The sequence below is a fragment of the Heloderma suspectum genome, chromosome 2, assembly GCF_057233095.1.
Source record: "Heloderma suspectum isolate Gila_16-S chromosome 2, 16-S_ref, whole genome shotgun sequence".
NCBI lineage: Eukaryota > Metazoa > Chordata > Lepidosauria > Squamata > Helodermatidae > Heloderma > Heloderma suspectum.
The window spans coordinates 361351410-361371413 of NC_139459.1; the positions used below are offsets into that span (position 1 = coordinate 361351410).

General features: G+C 49.6%; 1 protein-coding gene across 3 annotated transcripts; it reads right to left on the reverse strand.

The window, feature by feature from the left end:
- On the reverse strand, positions 1–15635 carry LOC146355652 (E3 ubiquitin-protein ligase TRIM7-like). 3 transcript variants are annotated; one of them, XM_084830968.1, is made up of 7 exons: positions 15191–15635; positions 13363–13458; positions 12783–13013; positions 9604–9626; positions 7663–7778; positions 4848–4880; positions 1–1404 (listed from the first exon to the last, which is right to left on the reverse strand). In XM_084830968.1, exons 1-7 carry the CDS (start codon positions 15614–15616, stop codon positions 887–889), a joined length of 1443 nt encoding a protein of 480 aa, XP_084687094.1. In that variant the 5' UTR covers positions 15617–15635; the 3' UTR covers positions 1–886. The 3 variants fall into 3 exon arrangements, with proteins under 3 accessions (XP_084687094.1, XP_084687093.1, XP_084687096.1); XM_084830967.1 differs by having other exon boundaries at positions 4770–4880; XM_084830970.1 differs by lacking the exons at positions 1–1404; positions 4848–4880 and adding an exon at positions 4887–7537.
- Positions 15636–20004: the final 4369 nt, after the last annotated feature.

Consider the following 20004-nt stretch of genomic DNA (forward strand, 5'->3'; position numbering starts at 1 on the left):
GATATGCAGGCCTTGTATATTTTGAACCAGAAGAGAGAGACACAAGCAAAAGGAGGCTAAACCTCTGATGCAAGGACACATTTCAACAACTAGTCTGGAACCAACATTCAGCCCTGGGACAGTTAAGGGCTGGGGCGGGGGGTGTTGTGGCAGACAAAGAGAGGAAATGCATCACCAAAATGGAGGACAAAAGAAGGCACTCATTTGTATAACGTGTCTATGGAAATGTATAGGAATAGATGCAAGTTTTAAAAGAATGAGTAAAATTTAAAAGAAATAAAGCTGTGACTGGGTGAACTGTGGGCCTGCTTGGTTTGCTGATCAGGTGGGGACTCCAGGCCCCTGCTCTCTCCCCCTGGGTTGCCTCCCCTTTAAACCAGAGATGTGTCTAAACCAGACAGGACAGGACATCACTTCGAACTGGGGAGGCCTTGAAACGGGGGGCATTTTTAATTCTCCTACTTTGGCTAAAATGTCACATCAGCCTCCCTCAGGAGCAACCAGGGATGGAGCGTGTGTGTGAAGACACAAGTGTGAGACAGACAGTTGTGGTTTTTTGGTTTTTTGCATGTGAACAGCTAGCGGAGGTTTTGTGGGGAGGGAGAGAAAGGAAACGGAAAACTGTAACTAGAACTGAGGGACATGGAAGCTGGGCCGTTTCTGAGAACAGATCTGAGTTGTGATATCAATGTGCTGCTGTGTCTTCAAGAAGGAATGCATTCATTCATTCATTCATTCATTCATTCATTCATTTCATTTCTATACTGCCCAATAGCCGAAGCTCTCTGCGTCTGAAGGAAAGGGAATTCTGGAAAAGGGAGGGGGATGTTCAGGTGAATCTTCCTGGTCTCTGGAGGGGGGAAAGTGAGGGAGGCTCTGAGCCGCCTTAAGGGGAAATCCTGAGGGGGCTTTTTCCAGCTACACAGAATATGGGCAGGAGGGCCTCTCCAGTGAATGAGGCCCCAGAGAAGGCATGGAGGAGGGTCCCCCTGTCAGCATCGTGAAAGGCCACCCGCCCCCCCTCACAGTTCACAGACACCCGGATCCTCTTGAGCTCCCCGGTCAGGGGCAGACGAGGGAGGAAAGGGGAATGGGAAGCCTGGTATTGACCTCCACAATGCCCCACAGCCCAGATCCCTTCCGCAGGCTGTAAGGCAACCGCATCCTTTCTCCTCACAGACTTTCTGGCGACCCCCACAGACCAGTCTTCACCACTTCCCACCAGGACTTCCCAGAAATGTCTCCCTGCTGTGAATCCCTCACGTCCCAGCACACAAGCCCGTAGGTTGAATCTCTCAGGATTCTCAGGCAGATCTTGCCATTCGTCTCCCCCTCTCACGCTTGTATGATCCTCCGACAGGATCAGCCAGGGATTCACTGTGTCTGGATCCAGAGTCACCTTTGCTGTTGGGGACGGAGAGAGGGGAGAAAAGATGAGCAGAGTCCTCTGGGACAATGACGGAGGTCTCAAGTGTTCGCACCCCACAGGAATCCCAGGTTCCCGCTAAAATCAGGAAATATGTAAGGATGTACGAAAGTCACTTATCTTTCCACGGATTATGTTCATGGGGGGGGAGGCGTTCCGTCCCCCCCCCCCGGAATTCTCCACGGCCGGCTGTGCTCCGCGGCAGCTCCGCAGAGCAGCCAGGCCCAGGCCAGAGCTGTCCGCAGCTGGATTTTCAGCCGCGGAGGGCTCTGGGTAAAAAAACCAAAAACACGTACACAAATGGCGGCAGCTACAGCCGCCGCCATTTGTGTTCCTTATTTTTGGCCATCTTAGTCTACGTAAATATTTACGTAGGCTAAAACGGCGAATCAAAAAGGGACGCAAATAGTGCCCACTACGCTATTTGCGTTCCCCTTTATTTTCACCGTAATAGTCTACGTAAATATTTACGTAGACTAAGATGGCCAAAAATAAGGAATGCAAATGGTGGCGGCCGTAGCTGCTCCCATTTGCATACGCGGGTTTTTTTTTTTAAACCCAGCCGTGATAGGCTACGTAAGTCTTTATGTAGCCTATCACATCTGGGGGGGGGGGAGAAAAACGACAAGACTGCAAATGGCGGTGGCGGCAGCCGGTCAGAAGACCAGCCGCCGCCACCGCCAAAGCCACCGCTGGAGCCGCCGCCGCCCGGAACATCCGCCCCAGGTAAGTCTCATCCTGGGCGGGATCTGCGGGGGGGGGGGGCGGGGGGGCAGGCCATTTGCCACAGATTTGGGGGGGCGAATGCACTGGTATTCAGCCTCATAGAGATCTGTGGCGGAACTCTCTGACATCCCTAGAAATATGGAAATAACTCAGTTAAAGAACTGACATGCTCAAGCAGAAAGAATGTCCCCCAACCAATTTCTCTCCTCACTTTCCCTCCCTCTTTCCTTACTGCCCACCCTCACTGACCCAACTCCCCCTCCCCTCCACCCTGTCTCCTTGGTAACCAGCCACACCCCTCCCACTCCGCCCCTCCCAACTGGCCCCTCCCACATAAGGTTCACGGCATGGTATTCACTCATTCAGACCTTCCGTCTCCTGCCCCTCCTGTCACTCAACCCATTTCAGGAGACGTAAAAACAAGAACCCCCACACACTGTGCTCTTCCATGGCTCCAGATGAGACTTGTACGGCACCATCGCCTCATTCCAGGAATATTACAGGGGGTCTCGATTACATTGTCTTCCACTTGTGAACCTCCTGAGTTTTCCAACTGCTTCTCTGTCTTTTCCTGACTGCATACATTCCATGAGACAGGACCAAGCTGGGTGGGCCCCTGGCCTGGTTAGTTATGAGGCCGCTTCCTCTGAAACGGGCCAGCCACACATCAGCCAGGAGCTTCCTTCATTCATGCAGGGTCGCCCACTTAGGCAGAAGCATATTAGCTTGTAAAACAAATTAAAAGGATTTTTAAAAACCAGGCTGACAAGGACTTGTATTCCGTGGCTTTGAGGACCTACAGATTTTTGAGAGTGTTCATTGAGGGGGGTGGGGAATGAGAAGGAACTGGATGGGGGGTCAGACAGAATTGGCTCTCCTTGGAATGCCAGATGCTGGGGAGAAGTGGCTATGGAGAGGGCCTTCAGGCCCTGCTTGTGGGTCCCCCAGAGGCCTCTGTTTGGCTTCTGTGGTTAACAAAATGGTGGACTAGATGGACCCCTGGTCTGATCCAGAAGTGTTTCTGCAGAAGAATCATGTGGAAAACAAATAGAATCATATCTGTAGATAGGAACTGATCTCCTCCCTCAATAGCCTCATCACCACATTCGGCCTCTTTGCACCAAAAACAAATTTCTGGGTTGGTCAGGCTCTTCCGTGTCTTGAAATGCTCCTCTGTGACACGTACCTCTGCCTGTGCAAGAGCGCATGGGTGGCCGGTGCGCCACACGATGGGGAACTCTGCTTTTTCAGGGTTCGTGACTGTACTGAGCCCTGCCTATGCACAGTCACTTACATGCATGGACACGTGTTGTTGTTGTTACTATTATTGCTTTTCTTGTTTACATTTCTATACTGCCCAACAGCGAAAGCTCTCTGGGCTGTTTACACAGATTAAAAACATTAAAAATACAGTATGCAGAGATTAAAAGACATTTACATAAAAAACGCAGGAACAGACAATATACACAAAAGAACATATATCTAAAACAACTTCACACATGCAACCGCAAAGCAAACAGCCACAACCATAAGACATTCCAGGACTGATGAAACTGAACATATGCTGCCAAATGCCTGACAGAAGAGAAAGGTCTTAACATGGTCGATGCTATCGAAAGCCGCCGAGAGATCTAGGAGAATCAGCAAGGTCACAACACACTCCTCCTGTCACTCTCCCGACATTAGGTCATCATATAGGGCGACCAAGGCTGTTTTTGTGCCAAAACCTGGCCTGAACCCCGACTGAAATGGATCTAGATAATTGGTCTCATCCAAGAGTGTCTGGAGCTGGTTGGCAACCACCTGCTCAAGAATCTTGCCCAGGAAAGGAACATTTGCCACTGGCCTAAAATTACTCAGATTTTCTGGGGCCAGGGAGGGTTTCTTCAGGAATGGTCTCACTACCACCTCTTTGAGGCGGCCCGGGACCACTCCTTCTCGCAAGGAGGCATTAATCACCTCCCTGGCCCAGCCAGCTGTTCCTTCCCTGCCAGTTTTTATCCACCAAGAGGGACAAGGATCCAGTACGGAAGTGGCTGCATGAACCTGTCCAAGCACCTTATCTATGTCCTCAAGCTGTACCAACTGAAACTCATCCAGGAGAACAGGACAAAGCTATGCTATGGATACCTCAGCAGATTCACCAGCCAGAACACTGGAATATAAGTCCTGGCGGATGCAAGAGATCTTATCCTGGAAATGCCTAGTAAATGCATTACAGCAGGCCTCAGGGGGGTCTACAGTGTCTTAGGGCATCATCCAATGCAGTGTGGCAGGAGCAGCACAGGTGATCTTTGCCTTCCCGTCCTCTGATCTATGATTTTTTCACCAGCAGGGCTTTTCAGGGGGGCGCTTCAGAGGGAGAGGGAAAGAGGCTGGAGGAGGCTCAGGATAAATCATACGCAGAAGACTCTCCAGTCTTCTCCCTGCCAAAAAATGCCCCCTTTCCCCCTCTCCAAGGGCGGCATGGCTCTTTCCATGCCAGCTGGAAGGGGGAGGGATCTCTGATTCCCCCTCCAAGGTCAGAGCACCATATCTGATGACCCCTCAACCACTGCCTAGGGGCCATGGGATTGCTCCCTTGAGGTTGCAAAGTGTAAAGGACAGAGCCGTTTACCCCAGTGAAATGCAAGCGAGCGTAATGTCTGGCCAGTCCACATCCCTCCTGTGAACTTGGTCCCCACTGGAAATTTACCTTTCTTCAGGTGTAGCCCAGGTGGCAGGGCATCTGGGGAAGAGAAATCATATAAACATTAAGAAGCATGCTATCTATGGATCAAGGAGAAACAAACACATCTGGCAGATGGGGAATTATAACTTTAAATTGCTTGCAAATTACAGCACAGTCCTATGCATGTTTACTCAGTGACCGTGTTCGCACAATCCCAGGCAGCACCCATGGGTGCCAGGTTGCCCATTCAAGCCCTCGGTCACACCTACTCGTGTTGTCCAAACCCGATGGGGGTGTCTTGTTGGGGAGGTTAGCAAACCAGCCCACAACTCTGGAACAGGCCAAGGGTTTGGGGTGGCTTCTTAACTACCCCAACAAGCCACCCTCACCAAGATCAGACGACATGAGAAGCTCGGCAAAGGTAATCGTGCAAATCGTGCTGGCACACAACTGGCAAGCCGAGTTGGTTAACAAGCCATCATGGCTTATTAACCACCCCTGTGTCATGTGAGCTGGCCCAGTTAGTCCCAGCGCATTCAGTGGAGCTTCTTCCCAGCTAAGCTTACATAGGATTGGAGCCAAAATCAAGCAACATTGATTGATTACATTTCTATACTGCCCAAGTTCCGTGGTTAGTTTCTTGGAGGTTTCCAGGGACTAGGTTGGGACTCAGGAATCATACACTCGTAGGAACCCAAAGCAGAGAGCTTATGCTAAGACCTTTGCAGGCCCCTCCATGAAGCCAGGGCAGCAAGCATGTGGTCCTGGGTAGCCTCCCATAGATGTGCTCCCCACCCCAGGCCCAGTCAATCGCACGTCACAGTTAACTGCAAAAGAGGAAAACTTTTGAAGATGAGGTGAGCAGCCAAAAGGAGGTCAAATGGAGAGTCAAGGAAGTCAATCCAAAGAATTAGCTGAAACAGAAGTTCTGGGAATTGAAATTTTAGGGCACACTGACAATTTAAAATGAGCAAGTCACTGGGTCAAGAATGTATACTATATAATACAGAGTTTTCTCTCAGTCATGAAAATATTCATCTTCTTTTTTAAAGGCATTTATTTATGATATTTTTAGGATTGCGCCCTTTGGAAATTAAGAAGCATGTCCAGGATCACGTCCTTATCTCTCATGTGGGCCTGATCCAGACATTGGTGCCCTGTCCCATCTGCCTGCCACCTTGGGCTGCGAGAGAAACAAAACACCGCCAGCAGGGAAGGAATGCCTGCAGGGCCCCGTTCAGGAGCTGGGAGAGGGTGACAGGCCGCCCTTCCATCTGCAGGAAGTCAGAGAGCACTTGGGTGACTGTGGTGGTTGCAGCACTCTAGCTGGGAGACGCGGGTGGGACATGGGAGGCGGAAGAGGAGATGGGCCAGGAGGCGGAAGAGGAGATGGGCCAGGCCTTGCTGGACTGTTGAGAGAGGAGAGGGAGGAGGAACCGGCTGCTTGTGGACCCCCGCCTCCGTTTCTGAGGGCAAAGGAAGAACAAAGCAGGAGGGCCAAAGGAGGAGCCAAAGGCAGAACCAGGACAGCGGATGTTTTTAATTCTCCTTGCTATTGCTGAAACAGCCTTTGGGCACCACGGAGTATGTATAGTTGTCATCCGATATGAGGACAGGGCCTCATATAGTCATAGCTATTTAAAGCAGGGGTGCAGAACCTCCCACCTGTGGGCGCAATCTGACCCATGGGGCACCCCAGTTTGGCCCAGGCAGCCTCTTTGGGTTCCTCCAAGGGGTGGGGCTTAGTCTCCAGGCCCCTCCCCCTGGGGGAATCCCCTCGGAGGGCATCCCTACTGCTGTCTCCGACTCACCCATGCTGGATAGAGAGTGAGCGCTCTTCCCCACCTGCGAAGGATGTCTCAGATTGGAGATAGCAGCGGGATGAGAGGCAGCAGGACTCGCCCAGATGGGGAAGTGTGGCTGCGTTCCCTGTTGGGGGCGAGTCCCAATCCCTGCCGCTTCTCCTCCCCACTGCTGTCTCTGGTCTGAGATAGGAAAGAGCAGCGGGGGCGGGGGGGACACAAGATAACAGAGAGAGCAGTGGGGATGCACAGCGGCCTGGGTGTTCAGACTACTCCGGGCTGGGGAGAGAGCAAACACTGGTCCACACACATCGACTAGTCCCAATGCCCAGCGCTCTTCCTGTGCAGGTGAGTCAGTCCCAATGCCCAGGCCCCCCGCACCAGATCAGAGAGAGCACTGTGGATGCGGGCCGGCCTGGGCCTCTTTCTCTGTGATGGGAGGGGGCACCATTGCAGGCCTTCTTCCAGCAGAAGGGGAAAAAGAAAGGATGTGACATCATCTGGCCCCTGGGGGGGGCACACTGGCCCCCACCCCAAAATATTGCTGCAACCCCGATTTAAAGAAAGGGAAAGGAATAAGTGGTCGGCTCTCACAATGGACATAAGCAGTGGGGTCCCCAGAGGATGTATGAGGACCACTGCTCTTTATCCCATGAATTCGTGAGATGGTGTTGGAGTGAGCAGCAAGGGAGGAGAGGAATAAATGGACAGTTCTCACAGTGGAGATGAGCAGTGGGGGCCCCAAAGGGAACTCATTACTTATCTCTTTCCTGTGGTTTAGATTCACGCATGAGTGATATGGAGTCAAGAATGAGCAGCTAGGTTTGTGGCTGATACCAAATGATTCTGGGGGGTGAAAACACAACCTCTCCAGACTGGGTGGATGGGCAACAAAATGCAGAAGAGGTTTTCCTGGAGGAAAGGAAATGGTGGTCAGGCTGCCAAAACGGAAGCTTTGCTGCTGCTACCACCATTTGTAGCAACAACAACAACAACAAAATGCCCAGCATATCATCCTTGCAGCCGTGCTTGATTACCTTTGAATTGCTTCATGGCTCCCTCCAGAAAAGGATTTATGTCACAGCAGTCCCAGATCCTCCACTTCAGCTCTGCAGGGAAAGCCACTGGATTCTCAAATGTCTCCTTCTCACTCCTGGAGGAGAAAAAAGGGGAGGAAGGGGAGGCATGACAGAGGTGTACAGAATTATGCATGGTATGGAGAATGTGGAGGGGAAGGCGATTTTCTCTTTCTTTCACAATACTAGAACCCATTGGGGTCATGCGATGTCGCTGATTGGTGGGGGGTCAGGACCAAGAAAAGGAAGAGCTTCTTCACACAGCGTATTGTCAAACTTTGGGATTTGCTACCACAAGACGCAGTGATGGCCACTATACCATATGCCTGCTGTACTTATGTCTGCATCTGCATTGTTAGATGTGCCCCAGGTGGGGCTAGTGTTCGGGAGGGAGGGGAAGGCGGGCGGGGCTTCCGAGGTTGTGCAGGTTGTGTGGGGATCCCGAGCTTATGAAAGAAAGGAGCTGACCGCCGGAATTCGGATAGGGCCTTTGGGATTGAGGAAGCTACACGGAGTGAGTGGGGTTTGGGGAATAGGCTTTAGAAGGGGTAGAGGAGGGAGGGAGGTTGGGACCAAGCACAGATTGATTAATAATGATTTAAAACTCTTCCTGTGTTAAATATAGTTTTATTTGTTTGTTTTTAACTACAAAATCCCATGTGTTGGTCTGTCTTTTTGCGCTACTATTAGAAAAACGTATTTCCTTGTTACTGCTCCTGTATTGGGTAGAGGGAACCAATTCAGCATATTGAGTGTCTCTTTACCCCAAGAATAACAGGGGCTGAAGCTGTGTGTGTCACTGAGGACAACTGACCCAGCGGAGGCAGGCGTCCTGAGGGGGCTTTCTTCCCAGTTTCATCAGGTGGAGGCTGGAGAAGGAGCGTCACAGCCTCCAGTTTGGATGGCTTCAAAGGGGGCTAGACAAATTCCGGGGGGCGGGGAGGCTATCAATGGCTACTAGTCTTGATGGCTGTGTGCTACCTCCAGTACCAGAGGCAGTGAGCCTATGTACACCAGTTGCTGGGGAACATGGGTGGGAGGGTGCTATTGCACTCATGTGCTGCTTGTGGGTTTCCTGTCAGCAGCTGGTCGGCCACTGTGCGAACAGAATGCTGGGCTATGGACCCTGGCTCTGACCCAGCAGGGCTCTTGCGTTCTCAAAAGCAAGGGTAACCAATCTAATATTCCCGAAGGGAGCAAATTGGGTGACCAGCCACTTCCTTGAGTGAACTGCTGTGGTTTATTAAATTCAGTCTTATCAGAACTTGTTTCTTTCAAAATGTTTTAATTGTTTAAACATGGTGTTTTATTCTTTTATCTTTGCTGCTCACCACTCTGAAATCTTTTGATATGGAATGGTATATAAATATTGTAGATGAAAATGAATGAATGAATGAATAAAATGAAAACTGCAGAAAGCTTACAGCAGTGGTAAGAAACCTTTCTCTGTGTGTGGAGGGGTGAGGCCACATTGGCCCCCACAGAACTGTCCAGCAGCTACAGAAGTGGGTGTGGCTGGGGGTGAAAGGGGCAGATGGGGTGTTTTCTGTGTTTAGTGAGGGATAGGGTGAATGGTATGGGTTTTGCCTGTGTTTTGGGGTGTGGGAGGCATGTGAGTTTTCCCTGAATCGGTGTTTTTGTGGGACGTTGGCCTGTGGGGGTTTTGTATGGGTGCATTTGGGTTGCGATTCATGTTGTGCAGGCCAGGAAGAGTCTTCAGACATGTGTGATGGAGGTGGGGGATGGGGAAATAGAAGAGATACAAGTTCAAAAGCAGGTCCCTGCTTTAATCTGTGAGGCACTGGAGACCTTCCTTCTCTGCCCAGGAGCCTGGAGGGTCCTGTCGTTCCCATGCCATCCAGACCCTTCCCAGCATCATAGAAAGGAGTGGGATCCACTTACTTCTGCAAGGTGCTTCTCACGTCCTGGAGGGGAACAGAGAGAGAGAAGAGGGAGCTCAGTGCCTGCAAGAGCCCACTCTATGAAGATGCCCCCTGGCCCTCTCATGCTCACCTGGTGATCTTCCACATAGTACCCTCCAATCTAGGGCTAAAGAAAATGGATGTCACTTCCCACAGTGGGGATTAAAGAGGTTCAGGCCAAAGTCTAACATTTTCGCAAGGCAGAGGAGCTGATGGGTATGTTCAGGGACATGTATTTGGGGGACTGGGAGCAAAAGAGGGCTACGTGATCCTTTCTTTGTATGAATGCCAAGAGTGGAATGCCAACAGAGGAATGCCAAAAGTGACAATGCTTCCAGTCTTGGCCCAGTACATATGAGCAGCCCTCCTGGGTCACTGCAAGGGTCCATTTAGACCACCATCCTGTCCCCAACAATGGCTAATCAGATGTCTCTGGAAAGCCCAGAAGCAGGGCCTGAACAGTTCCTCACTGGGAGACATTAGCACAAAATGCATTAGCAGGGAGGTGAAACCAGCAAGAGATTCCATCCATATTAGATCTAGGAATGTATGAAAGTCACTTACCTTTTCGACAGGGTGATTCGCGGTGGGGGGGAGGCGCTCCGCACCTCCCCCCGAAATCCTAACATGGCCGGCTCCGCTCCGCAGACATTCCACGGAGCCGCCAGCCGGGGCCGCCTGCAGCTGGACATCCAGTTGCTGGGCAGCCTGCAGGCAAAAAAAACAAACAACAGCGTACGCAAATGGCGGCGGCTATGGCGGCCGCCATTTGTGTTCCCTTTTTTTCCCGCCGTTTTAGCCTACGTAAATATTTATGTAGGCTAAAACGACGAAAAAAAGGGAACGCAAATGGCGGCTGCCGTAGCCGCCGCCATTTGCGTATGCTGTTGTTGTTGTTTTTGCCTGCCGTGATAGGCTATGTAAATACTTACGTAGCCTATCACGGACTCTGCAGGGACGCAAATGGCATCCCTGCATTAGCCGTGATAGGTTATGTAATTATTTATGTAGCCTATCACGGCTATGATGAGGAAGCGAATGGCGGCCGCAGATGCGGCCGCCATTCGCAAGTCAGTGCGGACGGCAGCAGGTAAGTGCTCCGTTTCATGCGCCTTTCGTGGGGTGGGGGGGTGGGGGCTTCGTTCCACCATGGATTTCAGGGGGCTGAATGCACTGGCATTCGGCCTCACCGAGATACGTGGCAGAATTCACTGACATCCCTAATTAGATCGAAACCTCCAATACTGTCCAAGCATGAGTGCACAGTCCTGTTCATCTTGGATGTTCCTGGATGTTACAGAGCTGGTTGTCAGCTCTGTTACTGAATTTGCTCCTCTAGACACGTGTACAAACTTGGGCATGTGCTCTGAACGTGCATTCATTTTTAAAGCACCTTTTAATGTTGGCAATAGGGTGTCTAGCAAAAGGGGAGCCAATGACTCTCCCAGACACTGGCCTGTTCAAATAATGGGGGATTTCTCAAGTCACAAGAATTTCAGATGGAATCTCATCAATTGGGGAAATTAGATCATTGAGTATTGTACTTAAACAATTAAACATGCAAAATCAAAACCATCAGTTAAGCATTCCTAACGCTGCTGGGAGAGGAAACGGAAGGTCTGGGGAGAGCTTTCCAGATTTGGGAGGAAAGAAAGGTTTCAAGGGGGCTTGTCCTAGTGCAGGGTGCTGTGGTCAGGCTAATCCTGAGACATGGTCACAATACCATGTCTCAGGATACCACACACACACACACACAGAGAGAGAGAGAGAGAGAGAGAGAGAGAAAGAGGGTGAAGGGTAGGAAGCTGCTCTTTGTACAAGAACCTCCTGAAAATAGGGTAGAATTTCAAAGATCTCTCTCCCTGGGTCTCTGTGACCCGTTCCTGAAGCTGACGTTTGGGGTGCTGCGACGTTACACATCTGTTTTCTAACAAGTCTATAGTTACGTACTCCTGTTACATGTTGGATTTGCATATGTGAGCTGATTGGCTGAGAGAGTGTGTGGGGGGGTAAAGTGTGTGTGCTATCAAAACTGGGCTCTGTGTTGGGAGAGCCAGATAGAGACAGTGAGGGATCAGATCAGAGACGGTGGTGAGGCAGGTCTGAGGGATGGGTTAGATCAGAGCCAGGATTTGTGAGCGGCTGGATTTTAGGAATGAGAGCTGATTGAGAGAGACGTCTGCGGTGATTTGGGGTGTGGTGGTTTGAGAGGGAAATTTCAATTTGTTACCTCTCCTTTTCTGCACAGGTTTTTGGGTGCAATGAAGTTGGGGGCAGTGGGGTGCCTCCTCATCAACAAAGGGAGAGACGGGCAGGCAGAAGAGGGGCTCACAATATTCCAAGAGAGGTGGGGAGGCTTCTTTGGGGGCGACAAAACCGAAGTACTTTTGGTGGGGGACAAGGGGAGGCTGGGGGATGCTGGCCTGGTGCAAATAAAATCCTATACGGTCCTGGCCAGGTCTGTCTTAAAGAGCGCCTTCAACAACACCAGAGACGCTGCACAATGGGATCGGCCTGCGAAGGCATATTGTCTGTCCCATCAGCCAGGACAGCTAGGCTGGTGAGGACAAGGGAGAGGGCCTTTTCTATGGTGGCCCCCACTCTGTGGAATTTCCTCCCTAGTGACCTCCACCATGCTCCCTCTTTGATGAGCTTCCACTGGGCATTGAAAACCTGGCTGTTCAGGCGGGCATTTGGGGTGGGTTAGGGTTTTTTAGAGCAATGTTGTTTTGTTAGTTGATTATGTAAATGTGTTGTATTTTGTGTTGTTATTTGTATTGTACGGCACGCAGCCTAGAGTGGCTGGGTAGCCAGCCACATGGGCGGCTAATAAATCAATCAAACAAACAGACAAATAAATATTAGAGTAACCTTTCCCTGTCCTGGACCTGCTACATATCTGCAATTTTGATTAGCTCAGGAATGCCAGATCTGCCGCTGCGTTCCTGACTTGTAACACCATAAAGCAAGGTCACCTTACTGTCTTGCTTTGGCAAGAATTCTCTTAGAGACACCATCTCACGGTTGCCAGATGCCGAGGGGGCGTGCAGTGCCTGCCTGCCTTGGGCCCCTGCCTTCTGTGGGCGAAGGAGGCATGAGGGCTTTGAAGTCCGCTTTCCCCTTGGAGGGGATCCTGGGCTGTTTCTGCCACCCTCTCACCTGCAGGAATTCACACGCCAGCTGCTGACACTTCTGCTCCATCTCCCGGATCAGACCTTCAAGAGAGGAGAGCTCCTGCGAGAGTCTGGCCTGGTGCTCCTCCCTCTTCCTTGCAACCTCCCTCTCTGCCTCTTCCACCTGGGCCAGCAGGAGCGTTTCTTGTTCCTCCAGAAACTGACGTAGTCGTTTGAACTGAGCCACCATCTCTTCCCTCCCAGCTTGTGTTTGCTTCTGCAAGAAGTGGATGAAAGGGGGAGAAACGGGAGCCAGGATCAGAAGCAGGGCCACTCTTCACAGCTTAATCAAGAGGCTTAATAGGATTTTTTAGGAAAGGTGCTTGTACGTTTCCAGATATTAAATCAACATTCAATAGTGAAAGAGCTTCCTAAAGGTATAAGAGGCCCCACTCTCGGAATGGCCTTTCGTTAACCGTTGTTATGGTTGTTCCTTCCATCCCAAATAGCCGCTGTCCTGCACAGCCAAGCTGCCTCGGGGCTCGTGATTCCTCTGCACTTCACATCACAGTTTTACACATCTTCCGTGAAGCACTTGTCCCCTTCCTAGTAATACAGATACTTACAAGCAGGCCTTCATTTTCCTTTTCTGTGTCTGCCTTAAATGCCAGAATTCTTTCTCTTTCTTTCTTCAGAATCTCCAGGCGATGGTGAATCAGATCCTAAAGCGAAAACAAGAGATGTGTGACTGGCCCTCCGAATGAATCATAGTATCATAGGGTTGGAAGGGGCCAGAAGACCACCGAGTCCAACCCCCTGCTCAGTGCAGGAAGCCTGATTCCCAGGCGGTCTCCCATCCAAGGACTAACCCGGGCTGACCATGCTTAGCTTCGTTCACATTTGGATCAGAGAGAGAGAAAGAGGAACTGGATAATATGCTTCTCCCTGCAATCAATTTTTTTCTTTTTTACTGGGGGGGGGGCGCTCTCAGGTTTGTTTTCTTTCTTTCTTGCTTGCTTGCTTTCTTTCTTTCTTTCTTTCTTTCTTTCTTTCTTTCTTTCTTTCTTTCTTTCTTTCTTTTATTTCTATACCACCCGATAGCCAAATCTCTATCCACCTGTATCCCGTTGTAGCCTGCAAATAAGTTACTATATCCACTCGGAGTCTGAGGCTGTCTTTACACAAGTAATTTATAGTGCACTCAGGACTGGTCACTAGTGGAGGTTTGAGGGTCATTTACATGAGGCCGTCAAGCTCCCGGGCATATCCAGATGTTTTGATCTTTATCTCCAAAAAAGATGAAGAAAAAAGCCATTGGGCGGAGCAGGACATTCACAATCCCCCCCGCCCTGCCCTCCAGCGCATCTGCCTGTTGACCTGGGCTGGGAGGAGAGTTTTCTTGGCCAGGCTAGGAGAGGCTCAAGGTGAGCATGGAGCTGGCTAGGGGAGGAAGAAGAAGATGGCGACCCCCATGCGAACAGCTGACAGCAACGAAGCCACCCCACCCCCCATGCTGCTTTGCAGAGAGAGAGAGCACGCAAGTGAGCGATACTTGAATCCCTCAGGAGCCCCACTGATTCACAGCTTGCTCTCTGCCCCGTAGCTGCAGAGAACTTGCTGTGGAAAGAGCTGATCTTGATCTCGCTTACAACGAGGAAACAGAAGCACCGGTATATTGCGGAATAAAGAGCCTCGTGTGGTGAGCCCCCGAGTTTAACATGCACTGACATGAGATGGGGGTGGTGGTGGTGCAGCTGGAATATCCAGAGCACAGAGGGAGAGAGTGAAGGTACACACACAAACACACACCTATCATCTATGGCAGTATGGCCCAATGGTTGAAGGCAATCCTGTACTCTATTTAACAATATTATCTGTTGTTGTTTAATTTAGAATTTTATATACTGGTCATATACAACTGAATTTTATAGAATCTTATCTCATTGTAGTGGACTTTGGCTATATAGAATTAACGTTACAGTACACATTGTACAAAGCTTGCAGCTGGAGGCTTGAAAAGTTGTGGCAGATCGAGAGAGTGGGGCATGTGAGGGATAAGCTGCTGTGGGAGGCCAGTTCTTTCCTCTCCACACCATGCCTCATTTCATGCACCTCTGCCATGTCTCCCCTTCCTTGCCTTTTTTCTAATCAAAAGAGTCCCAAACCCATATTTGGTGTAGCGTGCAGGAGGGAGAGGAAGAGCTAAACCCCCCCTCACACCCCCACACCCTCCACTGTCCTGAGTATTCTCAGGCTTCCCCGGCTGCTGTTTACTTAGCAAAAAACACGCCTGTCAATTGCATTCATGTCAAGCATCCAAAGCGCTTCAACATGCAATAAATAATAAAAGGTTTCATACAGATACCGTCATATTGGAGTGAATTTACAGAGAACTTCCCAAGGGGAGCCCACAGCTATCCCCGCTCCAATTCAAGTTCTGCATTGTCTTCCTACCTTGTACTCCCGGGAAGCCTCCTCCAGAGGAACCACCTTGTGACCTTCATGCCTCTTGGCTCTGTCACACACCACGCAGATGAGGGATTCGTGGTCTTGGCAGAAGAGCTGCAGGGGCTCCTGGTGTTCCTCGCAGACTCGCCCCTCCCCGCCTGGCCCTTTGGCCTCCCAATGTTTAAATCTCTTGGCAATTTCAACAACGTTAGCCAGCTGCCAATTTCGTTGGAGGTTCCTCTTCCGGAAGCTTCTTCTACACTGGGGGCAAGAGGCCTTTGTGTCTGATTTCCTCCCACACTGGGCCAGGCAGGCTCTGCAGAAATTGTGCCCACACTCTGCAACGGTGACGGGATCCCAGAAATAATCCAGGCAGATGGAGCAAGTGGCTTCCTCGCAGAGATCCTGGATGGGACTCCCAGCAGCAGCCATGGCTGCTCCACACAGAAGAGCAGAGCACCGGAGCCAGTTTCACTTTCTTCTCAGTCGCTGGGTGTTTCCCTTCCTGTAAATGCAACGGGGCCTCGAGCTCCCCCACCCCAGGAGAGTCCAAAATTGCAGGCAGCCCTGTTGAACCATAGCAACCAACCAGTTCTGGGCGTGTTCGTAAGCTAGGAGAAGGTCTTTCCTAAAGCTCACGGGTCTGAATTGCCCATACAAGACAAAGCCACCCCCCAATACTTTCCGTTACAATAAGGAACAATATGCAGTTGCCCCCAGCTACTGTGAGGATTGTAGGGCTAAGCTCAGGGAGGGCCAGGGAATTCGGTGTGTGTGTGTGTGTGTGTGTGTGTAGCAGAGATCTCAGCATCCCTGCTAATAAAAACAAGGGCCGGTGCCGCATCCGTGCCCTGGTCCCACTACACACTCAGAACACGTTAAACATATTAAGAAACCGGAATGCTGCAAAGAAAGCCACTTGCAAAGACGGCTGCATTTTTCTTCAGGATCTTGTGAGCGTTGTGGCCCCTCCGTGTGTCTCTTAGTTTGATTGTGATAAAACCCCATTCGTCAAGAAAAGCAGAATGTGCAAGAGGTTTTTAAAAACGGAGTTACACAAGTTCCCGTGGATTCTGATTGACATCTGCCATGCAGGTCCAGCTCTGACCAGGACCATCCACCTTCTGTCTTCTGGCACTGCTGACGGAAGTATTACAGTTACAAATGACCAGGTATTTTGGATTTCGGACTGCTGGAATGTGAGGAATGTGAGGTTCATTTTCTAACTTCTAATTTGGATTTCAGTTTTGTTTTTGCTCTGGCAGTAACTTAATTTTGGTATCTTTTCAAATGCAAACATTAATATAAAACAAATTAATAAAATTACAAATTGGATGCTGTGGCACCACAGTGGCATCAAACATCACATGTACATAATCCTTCATGGAATGCCAGCACATCTCTACACAGCACACCATTTCCACAAGTTTTATTATTGTTTGCAAGTTACATTCAGTCTGTATACCCTAATATTTAGAGTTTCTGTACGTCGTTGATACAGTCTGATACAGTGGAGGATGAAGGGGAAAGAAGAGGATGGGGAAGTCCCGTTCCTCCAGTGGTTTCCATTCTGCTGGCAGAACAGCTAAGCTGGAACCAGGCCCTCGAGTGCTTTGGCAAAAAGGCAGCATGTTAATATAGTAAATACATGAATGAATACTGCCTAGCTTCACGTCAGGAAAAATGAATGTATCATGAATGGCAATGGGAGTATTTTTTCCCAACGCAGAGATACAGACCAGGAAGCTGGTGCGTGGGGCTTCAGAGAGGATGGCAATTGCAATGTGTTTGTGAGAAAACCAGAACCCCAGGTAAATGCTCCAACTTCCATTGCTTCCAAAAATGTGAAACCATATTTTCCTTTTAAGAAATTGTTAAACATTCCCAGTCATGAATGCTATTGGATGTGGAAGTCAATGCTTAACATTATTAACTACAGGAACTTCGATTTTAGGATATTGTGTGTTTTTTGAAGACCTTCAAAATGTTGAAAATAAAAATAACATTAAATTGATCTTTTACCCAAGTTCACACTATACAATCCCATTTCAGGAAACTGCCCTGATAGGACAAAACTTCCCAGCGAAGCAATTCTGCACGAAATGAGTTCTCCGAGGAACAGTACTGTCGCCTTGTGACCACATGAGGTAATGACCGGGATTTGTTCTGCTCTTGGAAAAACAGCAGCAGCAACTGATGCTGAAATGGGTCACACACGCCCCTCGCACACACAGTGACGCCGCTGAATAGGACAGCAAGTGCGGGCCCTTCCAAACCTATCTCCAGCCTGGCTGATACAAAGAACAGCCCGGTTTTCATTTCTTTATTGAAAGTATGTTTATTCTGCTTTCTACATTCATACAAAAGGAAATCGTATAAAGGAACAGAACTGAAAAGGGAGGCTAAAATTTGCGACGGGTAATACAGCATAGTCCCCAGTGTCAGCACTGGCAGGACATTACAGCAGGCGCTCCTCTCTGCGGTCTACACCCAGCTTCTTTAAAAAGATTCATGCCCTGCAGTCCTTGGTGCTCTTCAAGGGTCATCCCACCCTTCCCAAACTAGTTCTGGTGGCTGCCCAGGGAAGCCTCGGCATGGACAGCCCCTCACCATGGAACAGATGGCCAAGGTCGGCGATAGCTTGCTGTTGGCTGCCTGTCAGTGATGGAGGCAAATTATTTTCTCTCAGCTTGTGGGAAGAGATGTGTGTGTGGGGAAGGGGGAGAGAACAAGAGTCCACTAGGTATATAAATGAATATGGACTTGAGCACGCTCCGGGAGAGAGCGCAGGACAGGAAGGCCTGGCGTGCTCTGGTCCATGGCGTCACGAAGAGTCAGACACGACTGAACAACAACAACAGGTATATAAATCTCTGAGGGAAGTTTGAGAGGCGGTACCTCACCATAGGCAAGTCAACAAGTGCTACAGGCCAGGCCACTGGAGATGTTCATCGCTGCTCTTATCTGATTTGCTGATCTGATAAGAGTACAGGGTTCTGGTGACTGAAGGAATGTATTATAGCATCCTGAGACTATCCTCTCCTTTCGTGTTCACCTTGGATGCTTACCTGCCTTTCACCTTTATAACTGTGGCACCACCACTAAACGAGCTAGAGCATCTCCCCTATGAAGGAAGGTTACAACAGCTGGGACTGTTTAGCTTGGAAAAAAGGAAGGTGAGGGGAGACATGATAAGGGTGTACAAAATTATGGATGCTGTGGAGAATGTGCGTAGGGGGACATTTTTCTCTCTCAAAATATTAGAACCCGGGGTCATCCTATGAAGCAGATTGGTGGGAGATTCAGGACAGATAAAAGGAAGGACTTTTTCACACAGCACATGGTTAAGCTACGGAATTTGCTACCACAAGATGTAGTACTGGCCACCAATTTGAATGGCTTTAAAAGGGGGTTAGATCCATTCCTGGAGGAGAAGGCTATCAAAGGCTACTAGTCCTGATGGCTACTTGCTACCTCCAGCATCAGAGGCAGTATTCCTCCAGTCCACCAGTGGCTGGGGAACATGGGTGGGAGGGTGCTGTTGCACTTGTGTCCTGCTTGTGGGTTCCCAGTTGATAGCTGGTTGGCCACTGTGTGAACAGAATGCTGGACTAGATGGACCCTTGGTCTGATCCAGCAGGGCTCTTCTTATGTTCTTACTTTACTAGATAAAATTGTGGCATTCCATGCCCAGCTCCACGTCAGCAAGCTGGGTTTCTTACCCATTTAAAGTTTTTGCTGGTAAACATTCTAGGAACAACAGCAGGTTTGATCATGACTGTGTTTTGCTTAAGAACCGAATTAGTCAGTTATAGCTCACCTACCAAAAGGAGGGAGCCACATCCTTACCTCAGGTTTGTTAGGATCTGGAACAGAAGTGAAATGCATTTATTTGCCAAAAGAAAGGAGTAGCTCAGAGAGAAAAATGGAACTTGCTTGTCTAAGCTATCTTAAAGAAGGACTCTGAATCATCTGGTGCCTTGATAGATTATCAGGAACCCCCTGCCTGTAGTATTCTTTCTCAGGTCTGGGACAGTCATTTCTGTCTTATTTTCATGATCCTGACTATTTCTCGTGGCATAATATTCGGCCTCCTGCTAACGCTCCAGAGTGGCAACCTGTAACCTTTGGTGAAATTCTTAATTGAATTGCCCAGCTCAAACCTTACAAGGCACGAGGCCCTGTTCCCATATCTCCTGATACGTTAACATTCTAACTGTGGATGGTGGGCTCCCTTACTCTCAACTCTCTTCACCCTCATTAATAGAACTGGGAATATTCCCCATCTAGAGCAAATGAATTATATTTCCTGTTTTCAGAAAAGGTAATAAAACAAACCCTGCAGATTATCGTCCCATCAGCCTTCTCTCAGTTGCTGGGAAACTTTGTGCCAATTTGCTAAAATGCAGGCTTCTGTGCTGGATTGGATGCTCCACACCTTGGGTAGCTCCTTTAGAGTTCTGACTGGTTCTGACTGAAATCCAGGGGGGATTCACCACCCCTCTGACATCAGAGATGCCAACCTCCATTGATAGCAGAATCAGTTCTGAGGCTGTGGGACTCATAGAATCATAGAATAGTAGGGTTGGAAGAGGCTTACAAGGCCATCGAGTCCAACACCCTGCTCAGTGCAGGAATCCAAGTCAGAGCATCCCTGACAAATGGCTGTCCAGCCTCGTCTTGAAGGCCTCCAGTGTGGGAGAGCCCACCACCTCCCTAGGTAATTGGTTCCATTGTCATATTGCTCTAACAGTCAGGAAGTTTTTTCCTGATGTTCAGCTGGAATCTGGCTTCCTGTCACTTGAGCCCATGATTCCGTG